Source organism: Papio anubis, chromosome 6, assembly GCF_008728515.1.
Source record: "Papio anubis isolate 15944 chromosome 6, Panubis1.0, whole genome shotgun sequence".
Classification (NCBI taxonomy): domain Eukaryota; kingdom Metazoa; phylum Chordata; class Mammalia; order Primates; family Cercopithecidae; genus Papio; species Papio anubis.
The window spans coordinates 110410851-110434359 of record NC_044981.1 but is presented as its reverse complement, the minus strand read 5'-3'; the positions used below and the strand labels follow the sequence as shown (position 1 = coordinate 110434359).

The 23509-nt window shown below is 38.0% G+C and overlaps 1 protein-coding gene across 13 annotated transcripts in view; it reads left to right on the top strand.

The window, feature by feature from the left end:
* Nucleotides 1-23509, top strand: part of ESR1 (estrogen receptor 1) — a 447068-nt gene that overhangs the window by 337421 nt on the left and 86138 nt on the right. For all 13 annotated transcript variants that reach the window (XM_009205860.4, XM_017957428.3, XM_017957417.3 and 10 more), the window contains 1 exon segment: nucleotides 17625-17763. In XM_009205860.4, coding sequence (XP_009204124.1) covers nucleotides 17625-17763 — 139 coding nt within the window.

Genomic DNA, 23509 nt, shown 5'->3' with positions numbered 1-23509 from the left:
CTCTCGCAGAGCATGAGCGATGCTAGGCACATATATACTCATTAAGAACTTGCTGAAGTAAATTGTAAAACATTCCTCCAGATACACTGTAAGGGTGAGCTGATGCCCTCAAATGCTCCTCAGCTGCTGACTTAGGACCTGTGGGTGACAAACCCTGTCCTACTTGTTGCTCCGTCTGTGACAGTGGGCAGTCTCCCAAATGAGTGTCTTCATCAAAAGTGAGTCCAGGAAACTGGATCAAAGTAAGTAAGGAGTCTTCCTTGCTGCTTTTTCTCTAAAATGCAATACAGCGCATTCCAGCTAGCTAGCAGTGTGCCTATAAATCTCATTTTAAAAATATCAGGAAACAGATGCTCATTGATAAAGAGGGAAAGAATGAGCAAGGGAGAGAGTCAAGCCTGTACATGTGTGCTTAGGGTATTTTCATTTGAGAAATTATCATTGGAAAGATCAATTTCCAAGGCAGGTATTTTATCTTGACTTAATAAATCAATCTTTATAAATAATAATTAAATCATGTCATTTTCCCAGATGCAAAGGGGAAACCATAATGCCTTTCATATGCCTTCTCATGTCTTCAGTGTTTCTCAAACCCAGCTGTGGAGTCTGTTTTAGGGAAGATACAAGGAAGGTGAGACCATGTGGAATACACACTCAGCAGCCACTGTGAAGTCATGAGTCCCCTTGCTACCTGTGGAAGCTGACAATCTGCATGAAAAGCAGCCCCTGGGAACATGGGTAGTGGGCCTGGATCCAAAACTCCTGAATCCATAAAAGGGCTTTTGACTTCTTGTTCCAGGACAACAAGTGACATCTGGCATGCTTGCCTGCCTGTTTGCCTTTCTTCCTTCTCCTATCCATCTTTCCATCCATCTGTCCATCAGTCTATCTGTCCATCCACTCATCCATCCATCCATCCTTCTATCCATTTGTCTATTCATCCATCCATCCTTCCATCCATCCATCCATCCAAGATTTACTGAGCACTTACATGACAGAAAGTATGAGACACAAAAGAAAATTCTACACAGTTCTTGTAGGGACATGAACTAATGGTTAGCAAAAATACCATATGGGAAGTCCTGCTTCAAGTAAAATTATGACTTAAGATATACATCAGATGTTTGAAAAAGGTATTTTTAAGTTCAACACTGAAATTCTAACTACAACGTGTCCTTAATTTCTGTTAGACTTTTTGGAAGTTACAAATCTTCAACATTTGAGTTATCATTATTTTTGTTACTTGATTTTATTTATTCCACATGAATGGTAAGAATTTTAGAGGAAGGTGGGGCCCTAAAAATGCATTTATACCAACTGACTGGATCACCGTGAATCACAATGAGTACAACAACTGCTCCAGAGAGGCCGCTAACACTTAATGAGTAATGACCAGGCACCAGACACTGTTCTAGCACTTTATACTTACTGGTTTCTTTCCTCTTCTTGGTAACCCTATGAGGAAAGTGCTCTCTTTTTTTGTTAAGCTCCATTTTCAGATGAAGAAGCTAAGGCCTGGAGAAGTTACATATCTTTCTCAAAGTGTCTCCACTATGAAGTAGCTGAGCTGGGATCTCACCCAAGGTCCTGGGTTCAGGCCACACTCTTAAGTACTCACAGCTACATCACACTGAATATCATCTCCCTGCACTGCTATTTCATTTGAGGAGGGCTTTGCCTGTCAAGAACATTCATATCTTTTGATAAACAGTGCATTTTTTCCCTGATAGTCTGTATGGAACAGCCTCCTTGTTTGCCTCTGAAGGACAGGGACTTCAAGACCTCCTGCTGTGGTCACCAAGGAATCACATTCAAACTTCTCAGCAAGGTGTTACAGTCCTCCTCAGTTTGCCTATGATCCATCGAGAGCAAGGTTTCCTTCTCTCAATATACCCTGTGCTTTAGCCAGGGGGACTTCCCACTGTCCTCTAGATGTGTTCTATTTGTTCCTGACTGCAAGCCCCTGCTTGTGTGGTTTCCGTGATCCTTCTTCTGCCTGGAATGTGGCCCCTCTTGAGCCCTGAGAGCTTCATTTCTGTCTGTCTGTTGGGCTGTGCCAAAGTCCCTCTGCCTTAGTGGGCTCCCCACTGATTCACTAGCAATTCTCCTCTCCTCTGGGCTCTTCTTAGCTTGCAAATGGTGCCTCTGGATTGGGTACCAAGACTTGCACTGACTTATTTTGATACCAGTAATACGAGACCATGTTATATGCCTCTTGAGATATCATTCCTTTTCTAGCAATAAACAGTGATAAGCATGCATGTACAGGGTAAACATAGAACTCTGAGGTTCGTCCATCTTAATATACAAAATAAAAGTAGAAGTATGCTAATTTCAATCCTTAATACAGTGAATTGAATGTAATAGGTCTTCAGTAACTATTTGAGGAATGAAATTGTTATTGATATATTGATTTGACTGAGCAAATCCATAAGTGCCATGCTTGGATTAAAGTACAGGGAATCCCATTTTTTGGGTAATTTCAAAGAAGTAGGAGACCATCCACTATCTATTAAGAACAAAAGAGATTTGAGTGATAAATGTGCTCCAGACCATCCAATGGTGTTATTCTACTACTTCATCCCAGCTAGTAAAATGGGGCAATAAGCACCAATAAGCAGGTACTGTCTCTCCCTGTGTAAGTAGACTTCCTAGTCGTGGCCAAAACAAAAACAAAAACAAAAACGCAAAGCAACACAAAACAAAAACAATGTGAAGAGCATCTTACCGTTCATTGCTTTGGATGATGTGTGCAAACCTAGTTAATGGGAGTGGATCTGATCAGTCTTTGTAGGAAGTCGGTACTGGCATATGTCTGACTTCTGAATTTTCCAAAAATACAATTATTTATTTTTAAATCCATTCAATCAACACCAAATTTACTAATCAACTACTAAATAAGTGAAAGACCCTATGGTAGATCCTTCAAGAAATGGAAATTGAGACATTAGGTCACTATAAACCCCAACCCTTGTAATCTTTTTTTTTTTTTTTTTTTTTTTTTGAGATGGAGTCTCGCTCTGTCACCCAGGCTGGAGTGCAGTGGCAGCATCTCAGCTCACTGCAAGCTCCGCCTCCCGGGTTCACACCATTCTCCTGCCTCAGCCTCCCGAGTAGCTGGGACTACACCACGCCCGGCTAGTTTTTTATGTTTTTAGTAGAGACGGGGTTTTACCGTGTTAGCCAGGATGGTCTCGATCTCCTGACCTTGTGATCCGCCCGCCTCAGCCTCCCAAAGTGCTAGGATTACCCAGCCAACCCTTGTAATCTTTTTGTGGCAACCTTAGGAAACTTGGAATGCTTTCTACACTCTGATAAACATTTAATTGTGATCATAGCCCCAGTGTTGCAAAATGAGACAGAAGATACAAAGTATCTCATAGGATAATATTGTAGCTGTAGGTACTTCAAATGGACAAGTATAACACATCATGAGTGTTAATATGGATGCATTGGGAGAAAAATAAGCCCTGAGAAGCGATGTGCAGAAAAGCTATGATTGACGAAGGCAGATAGATCCATGAACCTAAGTTATTTTTCAGCAAATCGTGGTTCCACTTTCACCTCTTTCTTGACATTGACTGTGTTTGTAGCAGGACAAAAGTTATCTGAAATTTCTGATAGAGTTCAAACTTTAAATCATGTTCACTTTGCTAAAACTCCACTGGATGGAGTGGCAGAAGAGAAAAAACAGAAATAAAAGAAAAGCAGTAATGGAGAATGGAAAATCTTTAAAGATGCTACCATCCTGAAAAGATTCGAAAGCAAGCCCAGGAAAGCCACGGGGAGGGAAAGAGCACTTAGAGGTGTCACCAAAGCTTTCAGAAGTGATGAGGGAAACCCCAGCTCTTCTTGTTACTTCTTGGCATTTTGTTCCTCTGTACGTTAGCTTTTGGTTAATCTTTCATGTTGCTTGTTATCTCTGTTTTAAAATTTCACATCAGCTCATTGGTTTCATATCCCACTTAACAAATTAAATATTTTTCTTGGGCTTATCAAGAAAATTATTTGCTCTCATATGTTATGGCTTTAGATTTTCAGTGCAGTTAGGACTATTCTTAATTTTTTATCTTTACCCTTGTTATTTCTCTGAAGCATCCCAATCGGGGTGGGAGTGTGGGGGTATTCAATGGTTAGGTAAAATTTACATGTAATTATGCAATTTACACATATCCTCAAATACAATGAGGCCCAGTCTAGCTGACCATACCAAGAGGATATTATAGTTGCCAATAAAATCAGCATTCTTTCTTTTTTTTTTTTTTCTGTTCTTTTTTTAGCTTCTTGCAAACATTCACTCAGAATACTTTTTGAATATTAATTTTGTGAAAAGCAACGTGCTGGGTTCTTTGGGAAAAGTAAAGACGAGTGCACAAATGCATCCTCCTTTCTAGTGAGTCCAGCACACAGATGACTCAGGAAGTCATGCACTGGAGGAGGAGTATCTTCTAGAACTGGGGAAAGGTTCAGGAAGAGGATCAGAAACTTCTTTCACTCAACCAATTACATTTTTCTGAAAGCATTTAATTAATCATGCATGATCTTGCAGACCCCAGATAGGGACTATATCACTATATCAGTTGTTTTCTTAAACAACTGGAGTTAATTCTCATATGTTTGGTGGCCTTTCAAGTATTTATGTTTAGGATCTGTTTTCTTCCTCTTAACTTACATTCCAAAGTTTAGGTATCCTTCCCCTCCATTGGCTGTCCAAAACAGCATCCTTTCATGTAGCTACATGCCATTGGAATGATTTGTTTTTTGCCATGGATTCCTAGCCCTAAATTTGGACTTTTATTGGTATTTAAGATGTCATGGACAGAACCCACAGAAGTTGTGCAAAATGAATGGGCTGAGTGGACAGTCCAACAGAGTTACATCATCTGTTCCAAACACCCTCGTAATGGTGGTATCAGCGTCAATGTCTGAGTGGCTGTCCTGGTTCTTCTGACCAGTCCTCAGCTGGCCATGTCTGTTCAGGTGCCAGAGAAAGCTTCATAGCTCAGGCAAATCTTTACAAGAGATTTGAAAGATAAGAAACATGTATTTTGGAGGTTTTACCTGTTTATTTCGTGTATAGCTTCATGTTAACAGATTTTGCTATCACTTAAAAGTAAATGAAATGTTTTTGATATCTCAAAATCATTTTATAATTCATCAAAGAATTAATCAATTTTAAGGCTTGCCATTTACATTTAATCTTCAAATCTTGATGCATTTTCACAGACTTTCTTTAGTTAGTTAAGGATATTAATGACTTCCTTTAATAGCTTATGAAGTGAGTCATCATTGAAAGTGAGTCATTAAGGCCAACTCTTGTACCTACTCTTAAATAGCAGTTGTTTTACTAGATCTGTACTAAAACCTTTTTTAAAAAATCTGTTTGTCTTATATATAACAAGCATTTCCAATAGTTAATAATACTTTCTTAGCTCTTCAATCATTTTCTGAGAGCATTGCAAGAAAAGCAGGAGTTCGGGAAAGGGGTTTCTTGTTTGCACTGTAGGATGCATGAAATTCTTATTTAGTCTGTTGTGTTTGGGGTTCGAGAGAAACTATGTAATGAATCAGAATGTTTCCTACAGTCTTCTGAAAAGATGTAATGAGACAGTCTTCCAGCAGCCTTTGATCATCTGGGAAGTCATTGACTTTGATCCTTATCCTATCAGGGGCTCTTACCCTGGGGTCCATAAATACCCAGGCATTCTTAAGAACTGGATTTCAGTATAACTTGTTTCATTTTGTGATTTTTTAAAATAGTTTATTTTATGCACTTAAAACCTTAATCTGAGAAGTCATCTGTAGACTATATCAGATTTCCAAGTGGAATAAAAATATTTAAGAACTCTCTTATGTGTGTGTTTCAACCTATAAATTTTATATGTGAAGCTCATGGTTAGGTGGTAAGTAGAGAACTTATCTGCATAATATTTGGTACTTTTTATAATGAAAAAGGAAATAATACAATGATAGGTACCATTTATTTGTTGACCACCCATATTTTCCAGGGAATTATATATTCTTTCTAGTTTTCACCATAACGTGCTGCAGGGATAGTGTTACCACTCTCATTTTGCAGATGAAGAAATTGAAACCCAGAACAATTCATTCTTTCATTCAAAAAATATCCATAGAGCATACACTAAGAGAAGGCACTCTGCTAGGCACCAGAAATTAAATAATTCACCCCAAATCACTTAACTCATAAATGGCAAAGCTGAACCTAACAAAGCCCATTATCCTTTCTATCACACATTGCATCCTCATAATATCATATTCTATATAGAAAAACTTAACAGTCCTGTTGAAACACTTGGAACTCTAAGAAGGTAGTCAACAGATACTTTTCTCTTTATATAAATATGATATATAATTAGGTTTTCCTGGAAAGGAGTGATTCTGCCTGTTTTAAATTCTAGCATCCCCTTAGCAAATTAGAGCCCAGGTAATGATTTCCTGAGATAAGTCAATTCTCTTCTAGGACAATCTCTAGTCTTGTCATCATGAGATGGAATAACAACAGTCTGTCATTTCAGTGATGGCACCTGCATGTCCTTGTGTCTAAGAAAAGATACCTCCTTCTCTGCCTTGCTAAATATTTGTAAACTTTGCTTTAATTTGGTGTATGTGCCATTGTTTTGTATGTGGGAGGGGTTTATTTTTGTTTGTTTGTTTGTTTTTTGGTCTTTTTTAGTAACCCCAATCCAAACTATTTTCATTTGTGACCTAAAATACTTAGAACAAGAGGCTTTGCAATCTTGAAGACCGAATACATTTTTACTACTAAATATAAGGCAGGTTTGAGCCACCCAATTTGTAGTGCTTGATTATGGCAACCCTAGGAAACTAGTACGGTTACTCTTTATCTTTATTAGGAGATAGTGCTGTAGTTCCTGTTGTAATCCTTAGGGAGCCAACATTGTTGATGAGACCCAGTACCAAGCTAGAGGCCACGTTGAGCTAGCAAGAAATAGGATAGTTTTTACTGTCAAACTAATTAGCATTTAGAGAGTTTCTCTTATAGAGTGGCCTGGTGTCTTAGTCTATTTTTGGTTGCTATAATAGAACACCTGAGACCGGGTAATGTATAACTTATAAGGATTTGTTTGACTCACAATCCTGGAGGCTGGGAAGTTCAAGATCAGACAGCCACATCTGGCCATCTTTTAATGAGGGCCCCATGCTGTGTCAGAACACAGCAGAGAATTGGAAGGAGAAATGGGCACACACAAAGAGAAAGAGAGGGGACAAAAGGGGTTGATGCACTTTGTAACGATGAGACTAATCCATTCCCTGGAGAACTAATTTATTCTCATGAGAAAGACATGAATACATCTTAACATCGGAATCACTTCTTAAAGGCCTCACCTCTGTACACTGTTACATTGTAACAGGCAATTAAATTTCAACATGAATTTTGGTGGGGACAAACCACATCCCAACTGTAGCACCTAGCTACCCACTCTATTTTTAGAGTGGTTATTTAATGACCTGGCAAGATCACTGTGCTTGTAAAAGAATCCACCACGAGTTAAAGAAAAATAGTTTCTGGCTTCCAATCTCCTTTTGGCCTCTCTCTGGAATGGCATATACAAGTTCAGTGATCACCGACTTCAAAGGTGGGGTGGAAGAGGCTGAAATAAATTTTTCTCCTTTCTTTGGTTGGTTGCTCTCTCTGTTTGCTGCTGAAATTTGTGTAGAATAATGGAATGAACGTGGGAGATAGGGAACTATAGAAAGACTGGAAGGAAGGGAGAGGTCTCTTCTAAATTAAACCCCATGTGCTTGTGAGACCCTTGGACCCCAAAGGGCTCCTGACTGGCTGGGTCCACTCCTTCTGTACATGGAGCCGTGGGGCTTTTCTCTGGCTTCCCAGTTGAAGCATTGTCATGTGATTTGATGCTCAGCATTTCTGAGACCTCATGGCAATTTTACCTTATAAAACTCCCATTTCGGCATTCTGAACTTAAGTAGAAAATGGAAATATAAGCCTCTTTTTTTGCTCTTAATCTATTCCAGAACTATAAGTCCCTGGGTTCTTGGCAACAACAGGTGTTCCTCTAGATTTTAAATTGAGTGTGTGTGTGTGTGTGTGTGTGTGAGGAATATCTCACTAAAACGACAGTGTTGTCATCAATTTTGGCTTCATGGAGGGTCTTGAGCTGGGTGGAGATGGGAGGAAGCTATCCTTGTCCATGTGGTTTGGAGACTTGCTCTAAAAAAGAAACTGTCTACTTTCCTTTTAGTCTTTGTTTTGATGACATTTGTAGTGTTTACCAGGAGCATACAGTTATCTGGAAAATGCAGACTGATGACAATAGTATTTGAAATGCTCGCAGGTCTGCTTCTAGGTTGATGGAAAGAATGTATGTTCCAAGGTACAAGTGCTTGTTGACTTTTTGGATGCAGCCAGTCTGTGCTCTTTGTCAGGTAACTCGGAATCACTCCACAGAGGCTGTCCTTCCTGTCCATTTGACAAGCACTTAAAAGGGCAGTCTTAAGTACTTTACTTCATAGTTTATTAATTTTTTTCCTTCTTTAGTTTGCAATCTACTCAGAAACTGGAAAATAATCTTTTACCTTTTTCCTCTTTCTCATTTAGGCTGAAATTGATTTCTTTCTGAGCGTGTAAGAAAAAAAAAAAAAAAAGAAGCAGCTGTGGTTAATACAATTGCCTTTGCTGAACAAAAATAAAAGACTAGTTTACCTTCAAGCTGTGCAGTATCAGAGTAAGGATTTGCTCTGTCACTCCCAGGAGATTTTGATAAGAGAGAGTGCAAAATTTGCTGATATCTACATAGAATAATTGTAGCAAATATGAGAAGTAATAGAATTGTTTATTTGGGGATGAGGGTGGGGATGGGTTTTTTTTGTGTGTGTTTGGAAAATTGGGAAGCTGGAAGATACTCTTAAATCCATCAGCTTCTCCAGAACTCTTCTCAAATGCTTATTGTCATGACAACCATCTCTTCGTAAACCAAGGCTCTGAGTGTAATACAGATGGGGCTGGTAACAAGGTAGGATTGCCATCTGCTTTGTTTTCTCTAAGGGACTTTTTTTTTGTGATCCCCAAGTCTCATCCTCAAGTCTGACAGTCTTGACTTATTTTTGTTTCTGGAGTCAGATAGAGCTGTGAGACTAATTCTTTTCTTCTTCTGACAAACTACTTCCTCACCTGTAATCAAATAACTTACTTGTTGTTAAATGGAGGGGAAAAAGGGTAATTATGTATGTGCGTGTGAAAACAAATATACATATTTTAATGATTTATTTATCTGTCTACTTTGCAAAGTCTCCTGTGAGGTACCTAGTAATTCAATAATACAGTCAAGCATGAGATCCAGAAACAAGTAGGAGTGAGGCGATCATTTTCCCATGAAACAGGTACAATTCTTATTGCTTTTGAACATTTTATTAACACCTGTGCTTCCTGATGGTGGGGCTGCATGAAGCTTGTAAGTAGTTTCATCATTCTTATTAGGTAACAAATAGGAGCGTAAATTATTTAGGAGAGGAAGACCTTTTCTTGTTACCAAATTTGGAGAGAAATTTGCCAAAGAAATGAATGTTTACAGGAGGGATACCGCTTAATATCTTCTTACTCCCCTTTGCCAAAGATACAAGTGACATTTTCTCATATCAACTTCCAAAAAAGTGAGGCCATAAATTTTTAAAGGAATATACCTGGTATTTTAAAAGTTTGTATGTATCATGATCAGAATTAAGATATATCCAGCTTTTGAAAAACTATATATATTTAGCCATTAGAAGGTATGTGGTAAACTAAACTGATGAATAAAGGTTATGGGAAACATTTCATAAAATTTATATTTAAAGTAAAGAATAATTTCTCTCTTTGTATTATAGTTATTCTATATAAGCTACAATATAAAATTCTAAAACCTTAATTTCTTGAGGGGCTTATGCTTCATTTTTATTTCTAAATAGAGAAGAAGTTCATACACTGCTTTTATTTCCTATATGTTGATGTGTAAAATTTTACAATATAAAATTCTAAAACCTTAATTTCTTGAGAAGCTTATGCTTCATTTTTCTTCCTAAATAGAGAAGAAGTTCATACACTGCTTTTATGTCCTATATGTTGATGTGTAAAAATAATCAAATACTAGTGGATGAGTAGAATGTAACTACAATATATTACACACACACACACAGGATGACTAAACTGTACACATGGGCTGATGTCCAGAGCAGGGAAAAGCTGCTAAGGAATTTTTGAAGTAAAGTTAGAATGCAGTTTTGTGGTTAAGACCAATAATTTTTCAAAGGAGCATTATAAGGAGTGTGGTTACTTGGGTTGGAGTTGAAGACCGAGCAACGGTTGAGCAGACTTCAAACCAGTTTTGTCTTTAGATTTCTTTTCTTAACGACTGGTCTCCAATGAGTTAGCCACTCATTGTACTTAAGGTCTTGGCAAAGGAGAGACTTTCTTCACCGTGTAGTTTATACCTCATGTATGCATTACAATAGAAAGGTCCAGGAAATACTGCAGGCCCTCTATTGGTTTTTATCCTCCATTTAGATAAAAATGAGGAAGAAGTAGAATTATCACAAACAATCCCATTGGCTTTTAGTTGGGATATACTACAGAAACATCACCTTTGAATCTGTATACGTAAAAAAAAAAAAAAAAAAAAACTTCTCAGAGTAAGAGGTAAGTTCTGTTGCACTGTTCTGAAGGAATGGGTAATGTCAGAAATGTCTTCATTACATTATATAAAGTAATACACGGTGCTGTTATCAGATTGCATAGTCAAAGTTGGCAAGTTTGCAGATTTACATAGATATCATGACTTTCATCATCCATACTTCTTTCAAGAAATGGTCATCTTAATATGGGCTATTTATTTGAGGCATACACCATTTATTTTAAGAAGCAGTACCTTTGTTTATCGTAAAACTTCTGGACTAAATTCTTCAATTTTTTTTCTCTAATGAATTCAGTTTTTTGGGTTTTTTTTCCCCCACTGATTTTTACTGCATAGCGTTTGCCCGAAGAACACCACTTTGTTTCCTAAGGCAAGTAGTCACTACAAGGCAAGTTTTGTTCTGTCTATCCCAAGGCAAATAGACAGCAGCAAACATAGTGTGGAGGGCTGCTGTGCTCAGTAGAAAACCATCAACTATTTCTAATTGGGGGTATATGAAGACAGCTGCATTCTGGACATGCTAAACCTCTTGAAATGCTTGGAGTGTAATAAAACCCAAAACGTGCTTTCCTTTCTCATTTCTTTGCACATGTATTTTAGGCAAAATACAATCCACATGCTCTTGTTCCCTCTCCTTTTAAATCATGAAAAGTGTTGTTTTTTAGGGCTATTCGAGGTCCAGGAAGCCTTTTTATCCTTTTTATTAGGTTATTTTTATGTATAAATGAAAAGAAAAACATAAACAGAAAACACAATATGACATCATGAATGAGGGCAAGCACAAACTGCCCAATTTAAGTTTGAAGTTATAAACCTAAAATATTTTAAAACAAAACATTTCTCTTGGTGTTTTGCAAAAGCATTGCTTTCTTCTATTGGGCAGAAATTGCAGCCTGTTGGGATGAAGTAGAGAATAGAACTAATATTTATTGAGTAACTACCGTGGCATTCTGGGACATCTGCTAACCCCTTAATTTTTACAGTAACCCTAAGTGGTAGGTCAGTCCATCTGCATTTTACAGACAGGAAATGCTTTCAGAGATATTAATTAGTTGGCTGTAGACCACAGAAGAATTGAAAGTCAGGTCTTCTTGACTTTTCAGCTCATGACTTCATTACTTCTGCCCTCCTCATTCTGTTGGGAGATGGGTGGGAGTGTGCCCTTCAGATGATCAAAAAGTCCCATGTTGGGATGTGATTTGGAAATAGCTAGTCATCAGGCCAGAGGACGAAGGCTATTGTAGCTTCAAGAAAGAAAGAGTCATCTTGGTATTGGCAAGGTGGTTATTTAGTATGGCAGCTGCATAAGAGCATTGGACAGGTGGTATGATATGGGATGGGGGTCAGGGTGGGAGCTGCTCACATCCCCTTATTATAGCAGAGCAAAACCAGAATAGTCACAGTGATGGTGATGTAGGGCAGGTTCGAGAGAAAGCTCATGTTCTTCTAGCATTGAGACTCACAATATTTCAAAACAAGTGATTATTTATTCCATTACAATTTATTTTGGTGATGGATGTTGCATTTATTTTATTTTCTAACAGTAGTACATATTTAGTAAGAGTTGTTTGTGACTTTCTTTAAATGGATTAAACTCATTTTCTTAAGTTTTTTTAATGTTTGTCCTGTTATTGAAGACAGCTTAAAGTGTTACAGAATGGGAATCCTAACTTTAATGAGTCTGCATATAAAAGAGTCCAAACATTTTATTCTGGAGAAAAGGAAGGTTATTTCAACTGTACTACAGGTACGATAGGGTCCATGATCCATGGTATGGCAATAAGTTACTATTCTTTAGAGAATAAATTGCAAAATATAGGACATGAAGACTGCTTGGTATTTACACAGGAGTCTAGTTCTTCTGATACTATATGTTCTATAAGCTTTCTCCCAGAAATCCAAAGTTTTATTTAGCTTATAGCCATCATTGTGCCACAGTCTCCCTTCCATGATTTATTTTTTCCCATATTGTGCTCTTGTACTAAGTCTTTGGCATTGAAGGGGAAAGAGATGAATTATTCAACTCTTCTTCTATTGAGTAAAAAGCCAATACAGAAAAAAATGCAACAGGCAATTTCATGACTGACATTTTGGAGAACATTGGGGTCATCATATGACTGAAAAAATGATTATCTCTTTTGAAGGTCAGGAAACCAGTATTTTCTCCAGTGAATCTACGGAGGGAACCAACCACCTAGCTTTCTGTAAATAGCACTCCTCAGGGAAATGTTGCTTTTTTCTTTTGTAGTGTTTCTGCTTTAAATCTTCATAGACTGTATCCCATGGAAGCAGGAATATAATGACTATAGCACTTACTTCTTTTCATGTCTCTACTGAAGAGCCACCCTGATTTATCTTTTCCTCCAAGGTAGTGTGGAACTTTACCAGGATTTAGATTATGTTAGTCATTTTGCTTGGAGATCTCTGTACACTTTTCAACATCGTTTCTAGGAGCCTTGCCACACCCAGTAAAGGAGGGTGAGGCCTCAAGAATCTCTTGGCGTACCAAGGCAAATTAGGCAATTTGTAAGAAGTCCCTAGCAAAGCAGAGTGGAGAAGAGGGCTCAGGATCTCGTGAGGACTGGGGCAGGGAGGTGGACATCCCATGAGCTCCTTTCACAGTCAACACAAAGTTAACATATCTTGGAGGAAAAACTATTACTGTATAATGGAAGGCAGAAGGCAGGAATGTCTGTGCTTGGTGATGAAGCTGGAAGTAGTGAGCTGGTTTATGATGGAGGGATAAATTTTGCCATAAAAGAGATATGCCTCAATTTTATTAGCTAGATTACTTCCCATACAGGGGGTGAGGAGTGAGGATTCTAAGGCATTTCTCTCTGTTTTCAATATATCCTTTCTGGATTCACTATTACTGGGACTTGTGAATATAGACTAGGGATTAAAACCTGAGTTTGCTTTTAAAAAATTTTTATTTTATTAAATGAGATTTCTGAGCAACTGATTTCACCTAGTCTTATCAAACTATTGTTACTACTTTTTCGATATGCATTCTGTCCCTCCTGTGTGAAGGCCACAGGGCACCTGCCCCCATGTCATTAAGATGGAGGTCCTCAAGTGATGAGGGGATGAGTCACCTCTCACTTACCACCTGCGAGAATATCTACCACTGTTACCTCTCCTTATGTCCCGTAGCAGCTGCTACACTCCCACCTTATTATTAGCGACAATTTCTAGTGTTCAAGAGAGAATGGGATTTACTTTTTGAATGCCTCTAAGTTATTATAGCAGGTTCATTTGGAATTGCATATCAGAACATTCTTCCTATTTATCAGGAAAATAAACCAAGGTCTTGAATGTCTGTCCATAGTTGGCCCAATATAATTTTGCTTGGGATTTATTACATTATTTTTCTCCATTGGCTATGAACTGAAGGCATCTCATGGTATATTTATTCAATGCTGAAAAGGTAGTTAGAGGCTGTGTGGTAAAGTCAAGACCAGTATATTGGAAGAAAAGAGACACTCCATCTAATAATCTTTCATAGTCTTCACATTCATTGAGAAGGTTAGTTGATAACCTTTCCTGCACACTGTCTCCCAACCCTGACCCAGGAACTTGCAGAGCACACTGTGCAACAGATGTAATAACCCTTGTCCGCAAGCAATATGCACAGCTGGGAAAGATAATTAAATAGACTCTTTTTGAGAGGTCTACAACATTTCAACAGACGGATCGAGCAATCCTGCTGGCCTCCAACTGAAAACTATTACCAACAGACATACTTCAGACAGATTCCATGATCACCATACTTATGTGGCACAAGTGCTTATGAGGAGCTTCTTTGGCTTCCAGAAGGCCACTAAAACTGTCAGATCTAAATAATACTGGAATTGTAAAGTGGGAATTAAAAATTATAATTCCATTTAACATGTAAAGTTGCCATCAGAAAGCGGGCCTTTGGTTTTCCATATGGATTGGTTACATGGTCAACTGCAGTTCTAACTCATGAGACACCCCCAGATCTCATCCCGTGTGATTCTTTTTGAGGTTTATTTAGGGTGTTAGATAATCTGGGGCAGGTTTCATCATGGGTGGCAATACTACATATAGCAAATGTCATGAGAAGAGAGAAAAAGCCTCCCTTTTGAATGTTAACATTTCTGCAAGTAAGTTTAATTCACAGTATAAGTTTACATTACTATTATGAGACTTAAAAGATTGGGGTGAAATCTTAAAGAATTATGAAATTAAGAAATGAAACCCAGAGGGCTTTCATTTTAAGTACTGATGACTTAAACCAAAACCGGTTTGGCTTATCTGATTAGATCATGGGTTTTGAGAAAGAGGAGCATTTACTGCTGCATCAGGAGATGTTTCCTCGAGAGCAAGGCCAGCTCCTTTTGACCCAGAACATCCCATAGGTAAATCACTGCACACCGTGGAGATACCTATTCCCTCCCTGCCCCAGCCTCCTGGGGATCTGAAACCAAATCATTGCTTTTTCATCTTTTACTTTTTTCTTATGAGCGAAGCCATCCACTTTCTCATGTTTCCTGATGCCAAGTCCTTCTTTACATGAGTGGAATCCACTCTTTTCAATGGAAAGACACCTGCTCTGAGACAGGCTACACCGTCATGAGCGTTGGCATGGCTGAGTGATGTAGTGGAAGGTGCAATAAATTTAAACTTTAAAAAAGCAATATTTGATGGAATCATGCATCTTGTGCCTACAATGAGTATATGCTGTAGCAGGATTTACAGATACATGCATGATTAATTTGAATACAGTGTAGCAAAATGATCTGTTAGAAAACACATGAGAAGAGGTGCAACATTATTAGTCATTAGGAAAATGCACATAAAACCACCATGCCTGAGTGATGCCTCTGTACATCTATTAGAATGTATAAAATCTAAAAAGACTGACCATACCAAGCATTGGTGAGGATGTAGACCAACTCGTGCTTTCATGTATTGCTGGTGAGAATGTAAATGGTACAACTACTTTGAAAACAGTTTGACAGTTTCTTAAAAAGTTAAAACATCCACCTGGCATACTATATCCAGATATCCTACTCTTACGTATTTAATCAAGAGAATAAAAGCATATATACATACAAAAACTTGTATATAAATTGCTTGTAGTAGCTTTATTTGTAATAGCCAAAAGCTAGAAACAACCCAAATGTCCAATGAAAGCATACATTGTATTTATCTATGGGATATATCCATGCAATGGAATACCACTTGGCAATAAAAAGAATCAACCCCTCATCATACGTGCAACCACATGGATAAGTCTTAAACTAATTATGCTGAGTTAAGAAGTCAGACAAAAAGGTAAGAGACTGTTAGGAGCTGAATTAGTGTGTTAAAAGTGGCAATGAAAAAGGAGAAAATTATAGCTACCTCAAGATAGAATTGATGAGCTTTGATTATGAAATGATGGTAAGAGAGGGGGCCATAGACTCTGAGGTCTGTCTCTAGCTTTGGTTTCCCTATGTGGATCATTATCTCTTTGTATATAACAATTATCTGAAAGATAGTACTTAAGCATGTAAGAAACGATAAGCTACCTGTTTAATGCTGAGCTTTTGTTACCTCCAAGAACCCCAAGAAGAAACATCCTGTAAGCAGACCATTCATACTTGATTGTTAAAGGAAAACAAAATTCAATTTTGTCTTTTTTATCAACACAAGTATAGCTAGCTAATAAAAGTGTAATATTCGTGAGAGAAAAAGAAAAGAACACACACACACATACACTCAATGGGATTCCTAGAGCCATTCCCATGGATAAGAGGGAAGGAAGGGTTGAGGGCAAAGAGAGAAGGGAGGGAAATAGACTACGATGGGATATCTTAGGGCAAAAGAATAGGGGACTGATTTGGAAGGCAGCAAACTTTATGGATACTTGATTTATTTAATGTCCCTGTCACTCTGGCATATCTTAGTGTGCATGGTATGTGATTTATTTAGTCACTTGATCCAAATTCTCTAATTAAGTGTAGCTCAGAAGAGATAGTGTCCATTGTGGTCAAGGACACAGTTTTGGCTTCAACAGACAAATAAGCTCTCTGAGCATCTGTCTTCTCATCTGTACAATGGGAATATCAGTTCCTACCTCTTCAGGTTGTTGCATTCATAAATAATTGTGTATAAGAAACATTAGGATTGCTTCTAAGGGCTCAACAAACTTCCTTCTTCTTCTTCCTCTTCTCCTCCTCCTCCTCCTCCTTCTTCTTCTTCCTCCTCCTCTTCCTCTTCTTCCTTTTCCTTTACTCCTTCCTTCTTCCTTCCTCCTTCTCATTAACATTATTAGGTAACCTCAATACTATCAGTAATGATTGGAAAAAGCTTTAATCTCCTAGTTCACCATTAGAAAACAAGAACACATTTTGGTGGTTATTACCTGCGTAATCATACTATCACCTTTTTTTTTTTCATCTGACTCATTATCCCAAGTGATTTATTTAAATGTGGAGTTTTCTGAGTCTTTCTTTTACATATTACAAAAAATGAGTGTGACTTAGGGACGAAGAAAAGAAATAGAAATTTGGTGACTTTCATTCTGCCTGTGCTCCAATTCCTATTTGGTCTAAGACAAGTAATTTAAATTTCTTGCACCTTAGCATCTTCTACTCAAACAGAAATGAGGAACAGTCACAGAGTGCTATGATAACTGTCTAAGTAGAATCCACACAAGTTTTCACACTGAGTATAACTTTATAGAAAGCTAAGTGTGTTACTCAAGTTGGTACATTTATGTAGATGTGACACTATGGCACTAAGAACTTAATGCCACATTGAAACTCACTGAGATAGCTAGATTTTAAAAATAATTACTTGACTTCACTATAAAGTATGTTCGTATTGCATTTACTCTGTCTAGTAGAAAATAGACCTTGTCAGTTCAAATCCCTGTTGCATTAATTTCACCAGTAATGAGTCTTTTTCATTTGAGTCAGCAGGGTTTTTCTTGCTTGTTTTCAGGCTTTGTGGATTTGACCCTCCATGATCAGGTCCACCTTCTAGAATGTGCCTGGCTAGAGATCCTGATGATTGGTCTCGTCTGGCGCTCCATGGAGCACCCAGGGAAGCTCCTGTTTGCTCCTAACTTGCTCTTGGACAGGTAAGTGACCTGGCTGTAGCTTAGGAGAAGCATGTTCTTTACGATCATAGTTCATTCATGAAACTATTTTATTCATCTCTCTGTGAAGCTTCAGAGAACTTTATTATGGGTGCACTGGGGGTGAAGAAGGCTAGTCAAATTCACAGAAAGCTAAGGATAACTTTCTTCTAGACATCACCTCAGAAGAACTCTAATATTTCTAACACATACACACACACACACACACACACACACACACACACACTCATTATGAATGGTAATTTTCTAACTCCATCTTCAACTTGTGTCATATAAAAATTATAATAACCTCTCTTTAATTAAAATCTATTTTTGCTTCTTGTACATCCAAACCACAATAGTCTGTTCATTTTCTTCTCCAATTTTCCCATCAGTAAAATGAAAAAATTTGACCAGAGTTCTGAAGGTCACGTCCAGGTTGACAAATTCATTTTCGTTTTCAAATATGTTACCTTCCTTAACATACCATTGTGGGGTTGCCTTGGAATGTGGGTCCCATTGTTTTTTTTTTTTTTTTCAGTCATTGCTTAGAGTAATAGAATTTAGATATTACTCAATAGCATCTGCCACTGACAGAGTCTCCACCCTGCACCAGCTGCTATGCTAAACACTTTACATACATCATCTCATTTAATCATCACTGGACTCCTAGGAGACAGGAATGTCATCATCCATGTTTTACCAGAAAGGAAACTAACTCTCAGAGACATCCTGCTACTTGCAAAAAGGAGAAAGCTCGCCAATGGTGGAGACAGAGTTGAAATTCAAGATCTTTCTGGCTCTGGTATGCTCTATTACCTCCTGTCCTGGGCACATGGTCTTCCCACTCTTTCCTGTTCAGTGATGCCTCCTTTGGTCTGCTGCCACAGCATTCTGTTTTCCAGGTAAATCTTGTCTTTGTGGACTACATAACATTTTGGATGAGAAAGAACCATTTTGTTGTTTCTTGCAATCCTATTTTGCCTCTGTGCCGAGCAGTCTAAGACTGCCAGGCTGCCCACAGTGCATCTCTGCATGGTCCTTTACTTCAGAGCATTTCACTATATTTCTACACCTGCCAAGCGCCTGGAGCAGAGTTGCAGCAAAATTTATTTAAGTACTGGAGAATTGTACAAGGTGTTGGTTATTGTTTTGTCATTTTGTGTTAACATAGCTTTTGAAAAACAGTGGTGATACAGTTCAAGAAGCAGATTTTGCTGTCTGTGGAATATATTTTGATATCACAGTTTCACAAAATTATCAAGAATGGCCACTAGTCTTATTCCTTAGAACTGTACTCACAATGTATTCTGTCAGCCTTCTAGAAGATGTCTTTACCGTGTTCTATCTTTCTATTTCTTGTTTTCCTTTCCATTTTTTCCTATCTCGTTTCTCCTCTCTTTTCCTTTGCTTTCCTCTTTCCTTCTTTCTCCTATCTTCTTAGTTTTTTTGTCCTATAGCAGTGTGGTTTTGTAACCAAGTGATATCAAGTTTGCAGATGAAAATCTTAGACCACACATAATATTTCCCTGCCTACTGCCCGGAGTGTGTCTACCATGTTTAGGTTTCTGGACATTCATAACTCATTTGCTCCTTGATTTCCATCCTCATCTGTATCTATCTTCTTTTTTAAAATTTAATTCAATTTTTATAACATTGACACAATTGTGCAGATTCATAGGGTATATAGTGATGTTTTGATGCATATAATATGTGGTGGTCATATCTATCTTCTTGAGTACACACTTGCTTGAGGACAGTCATCAAATAATTGCATTTTGAATATGTAAAGGTTTTTGACATTACTGCACCCAACACACTCATATTCCCAATGAGGTGATATGGCCTAGGATTTTATCAGCTACAGCCTTCTCTTTCCTTTCTCTACACTCTAGTGGTAGCTAATTTTCTTTCCTATCTCTCACAGAAGTATGATTGACTAAAAGTTCTCATCTCTATTCATTCATACTTTCTAAAACTTCAGATTGGAAGTTCTAATTCCCTCTAGACCAGGATCTGTCAATCTCTTTACTATTGACATTTTGGGTCAGATCATTCTTTCATTCCTTCTTGGTTGAGGCATTGATATTGTTTGGCTGTGTTCTCATCCAAATCTCAAATTGTAGCTCCCATAATTTCATGTGTCATGGGAGGGACCTGGTGGGAGGTAACTGAAACATGAGGGAAGGTCTTTCCCTTGCTGTTCTCATGATAGTGAATTTCTCATGATATCTGATGGTTTTATAAAGGGGAGTTCCCCTGCACATACTCTCTCTCTTGCCTGTTGCCATGTAAGATGTGACTTTGCTCCTGCTTCCACCATGATTGTGAGGCTTCCCCAGCCACAAGGAACTGTGAGTCCATTAAACCTTTTTCTTTGTAAATTACCCAGTCTCAGGTATGTCTTTATTAGCAGCTTGAGAACAGACTAATACAAGAGGCTGTATTGTGCATTTTGGGATGTTTAGCAGCATCCCTGGACTTCACCAGCTAGCTGCCAATAGCAACATCCACTTCCTCCAGTTATAATAACCAACGATGTCTAACTATCTTCTAACTATCATTTCTAACTATCTTCTGTTATGTCAGGGGTGGGAGAGGTAAAATTGTCCCTGGTTGAGAATTACCACTCTATGCTTTCCCAACTCAATGTTCTATAGGCTCCTCAGACACACTATAGTCTAAACTGAACACTTTATCTTCTGCAACAAGTCTGTTTGTTTTGTCTTTTCTTTTCTTTTCTTTTCTGTCTTGGTGACATCAACACTCACCTAGACACTAAAGCTAGAAGCTTTAAGTTACCCATGGATTCTACCTTCTCCCTCACCAAATTATCCAGTTAACTATCTATGAACTGCTTCCAAATCCAGACCTCCCCTCTATCCCCATTCCTCTGCATGGCACAGGTCCTGGTTGTCCCTGCTGCAGATTCCTTGCTTCTGTACCACGGACTCACTTTCTTGGTCCTGCTACTCCTTCTTTCAGTCCATTTCCCATAGTGCTGCTGGAGAAGGCTTTCTAAGGCACAGCTGTGATCATGATACCTCCTGACTCACCTTTCAGTGGCTCCATTCTTAACACAGAGAAACCCCGTCTCTACTAAAAATACAAAATTAGCCGGTCATGGTGGTGCATGCCTGTAATTCCAGCTGCTTGAGAGGCTGAGGCAGGAGAATCACTTGAACCTGGGAGGCAGAGGTTGTGGTGAGCTGAAATTGTGCCATTGCCCTCCAGCCTGGATGAAACTCCATCTCAAAAAAAAAAAAAAAAAAAAAAAAAAAAAAAAAGAAAGAAAAAAAGAAAATACTGTCTGTGTAGACTTCTTATCCTAATAATCATGAATCTCTATAACAAGTGTCTCAAACACAAATTTCTGAAGAGTCATAGGTGACCCAGTGAGCTCTTGTCCAGGCTAAAAACACCTGGTGGCTGAATTCAGAACTTCACACATTTGAATTTCTCTTCCATTGCTTCCTAGAGACCCTCCACCATTGTGGTTCCCTATCAGAATCATATCTACCTATAAGGCTCATTTCATGTGCTGTCTTTTTATAAAATCTTCCTTCAAACTTTCTCCTCTTCAGCCTTTATATATAAAAGGCTTTTCTTTCTTTTCCAAGTTCCTATTGTAGTTGGTTTTCTTTTCTCTTTATTATTTTCATTCCACCATATTAGTTATGATTGGATGTCTTGTCTTCCCTACTAGCTCATAAACTTCTTGTGGTCAAAAACCAGATCTTGCTCATCTTATGTGATCTCCAGTTTATGAAGTCTTGCATGATACCCAACGAATGTTTGTTAATTGCACAAGTCGAGGTCACCCAGGTGGCTTGTGGTCAAATCAAAATAATCTACATCTTCTGATAGTCATGGCAGCTGTTACTTCCATCCAACTCACTTCTTGTGCATTGCTACTCATCAATTTCTGGCTTATTCCTTTAAAAACATTGCAGAAATACATATCTATGTGTTTTGGAAAGATTTTCTTAATCTATAAGTGCATTTGGCATGTGCTTATATGTCTGCTTATATGCCACCGACTTGTTATGCAACTTTGAAATGGGGAAAAGCAAAGACTCTTATCTTTACCATAACCAAACCCTTTATGAAGCAAAATCCTTAAGGTCTCACTACAGGTTAGAATAATTAGATGATATGATTTGGTTGTGTTCCTACCCAAATCTCACCTTGAATTGTAATAATCCCCAGGTGTCAAGGGTGGGGCCAGGTGGAGATAATTGAATCATGTTTTCCCCATACTGTTAGTGTGGTAGTGAGTAAGTTTCATGAGATCTGATGGTTTTATAAATGGGAGTCCCCCTGCACAAGCTCTTTTGCCTGCCGCCATGTAAGATGTGACTTTGCTCCTCCTTGCCTTCTGCCATGATTATGAGGCCTCCCCAGCCATGTGAAACTCTGAGTCAATTAAACCTCTTTCTTTTATATATTACCCAGTCTCAAGTATGGCTTTATTAGCAGCATGAGAACAAACTAATACATTAGGTATATGTTAATGATAAGGAATGTGTATAAATACATATACATTTATGTTTAAATATAATTAATATTTACAAATAGCATAAGATATTAAAATATGATCTATAATTTAAAAAATTATCTACTTTTCTAATCATTAACATGCACTAAATATTATTAAATTTCAATATTATTTAATTACCATCTTGGTGTTTGAGGATAGCCACTTTTGATGGCATTGATAGATGCATTAACAGTAAAACATTGTGACCAACAGCCCATCTGAGATTTTATACATGTAGAAGATAGCTTCTGAGTGACAGCTGAAAACACTATTTATGTCTTTGCCCTACAGGTTCCTAACCCCTTTAATAAAATAGAGCTCTCTGATGCACATGACACATGGGTCTTCCTTTTGCTCTTGTCCCATCACATTGTACATAGTAAACATTTTAGTAACAAATGGTAGATACTTGTAACTTTCAAAGCTAAGTGATTGACAGCTGAGAGGCAGATGATGGTAATTTCATCATTTTTCTCATATCTCAGGCATTGTGATGCTACCTCTGGAAGGTCTGCAAGATCAACTGCCTCCATAGGCTATTTTCATTTGCATAGAAATAGGGGAGAAAGATAGCTTGAAGTCAGTAGGAGCCCTGCAACCAATGGATTACCAATGTTGCTAACTGGAGCCTGGATTTCATCTTCAGTTGGTTGTAATGATGTCTTGTTCTCTCAAATCTTTGCAAATCTAGGCATTTATAAGACTATCTTGCAAGTCCCTTACAATACCATGAGGATGCTAGAATTTATCCTAGTCTTTCCTTGTAATTGCTTAAATGTTAGTATTGGCAAATGGGGTTTGGTGATTATAGGAGTAAAAAAAACCTGCTGCCATCCCACATTTGTGAGCAGAGGATATATTTCCTGTCTTGTGTCCATTTAAAAAGGATGATTGCTTGATTGGCTTCCTGATGACAACCCATGATACATTGATTCTGCTAGTTTGTAACTTTCCTAGTAGTCATATACTTATAGGCCAATTTTATCCTTGCCATGCTTAGCCTACTCACAGTTTCCAGTTCTTCTCTGTATCCTGCAGCACTGAGTTCCAAACACTTAATGTAGTCATCTCTTCCTGTCAAAACCAAGAAATAAAGGTTATTATAAGGTATAAATAAAGAACCCAGTGATTTCTCTTGGGGTGTGTGTGTCCATGTGTGTGTATATTTTACAAGAGGAAAGTTAAAGATACTAAGAATGCCTGTGAAAG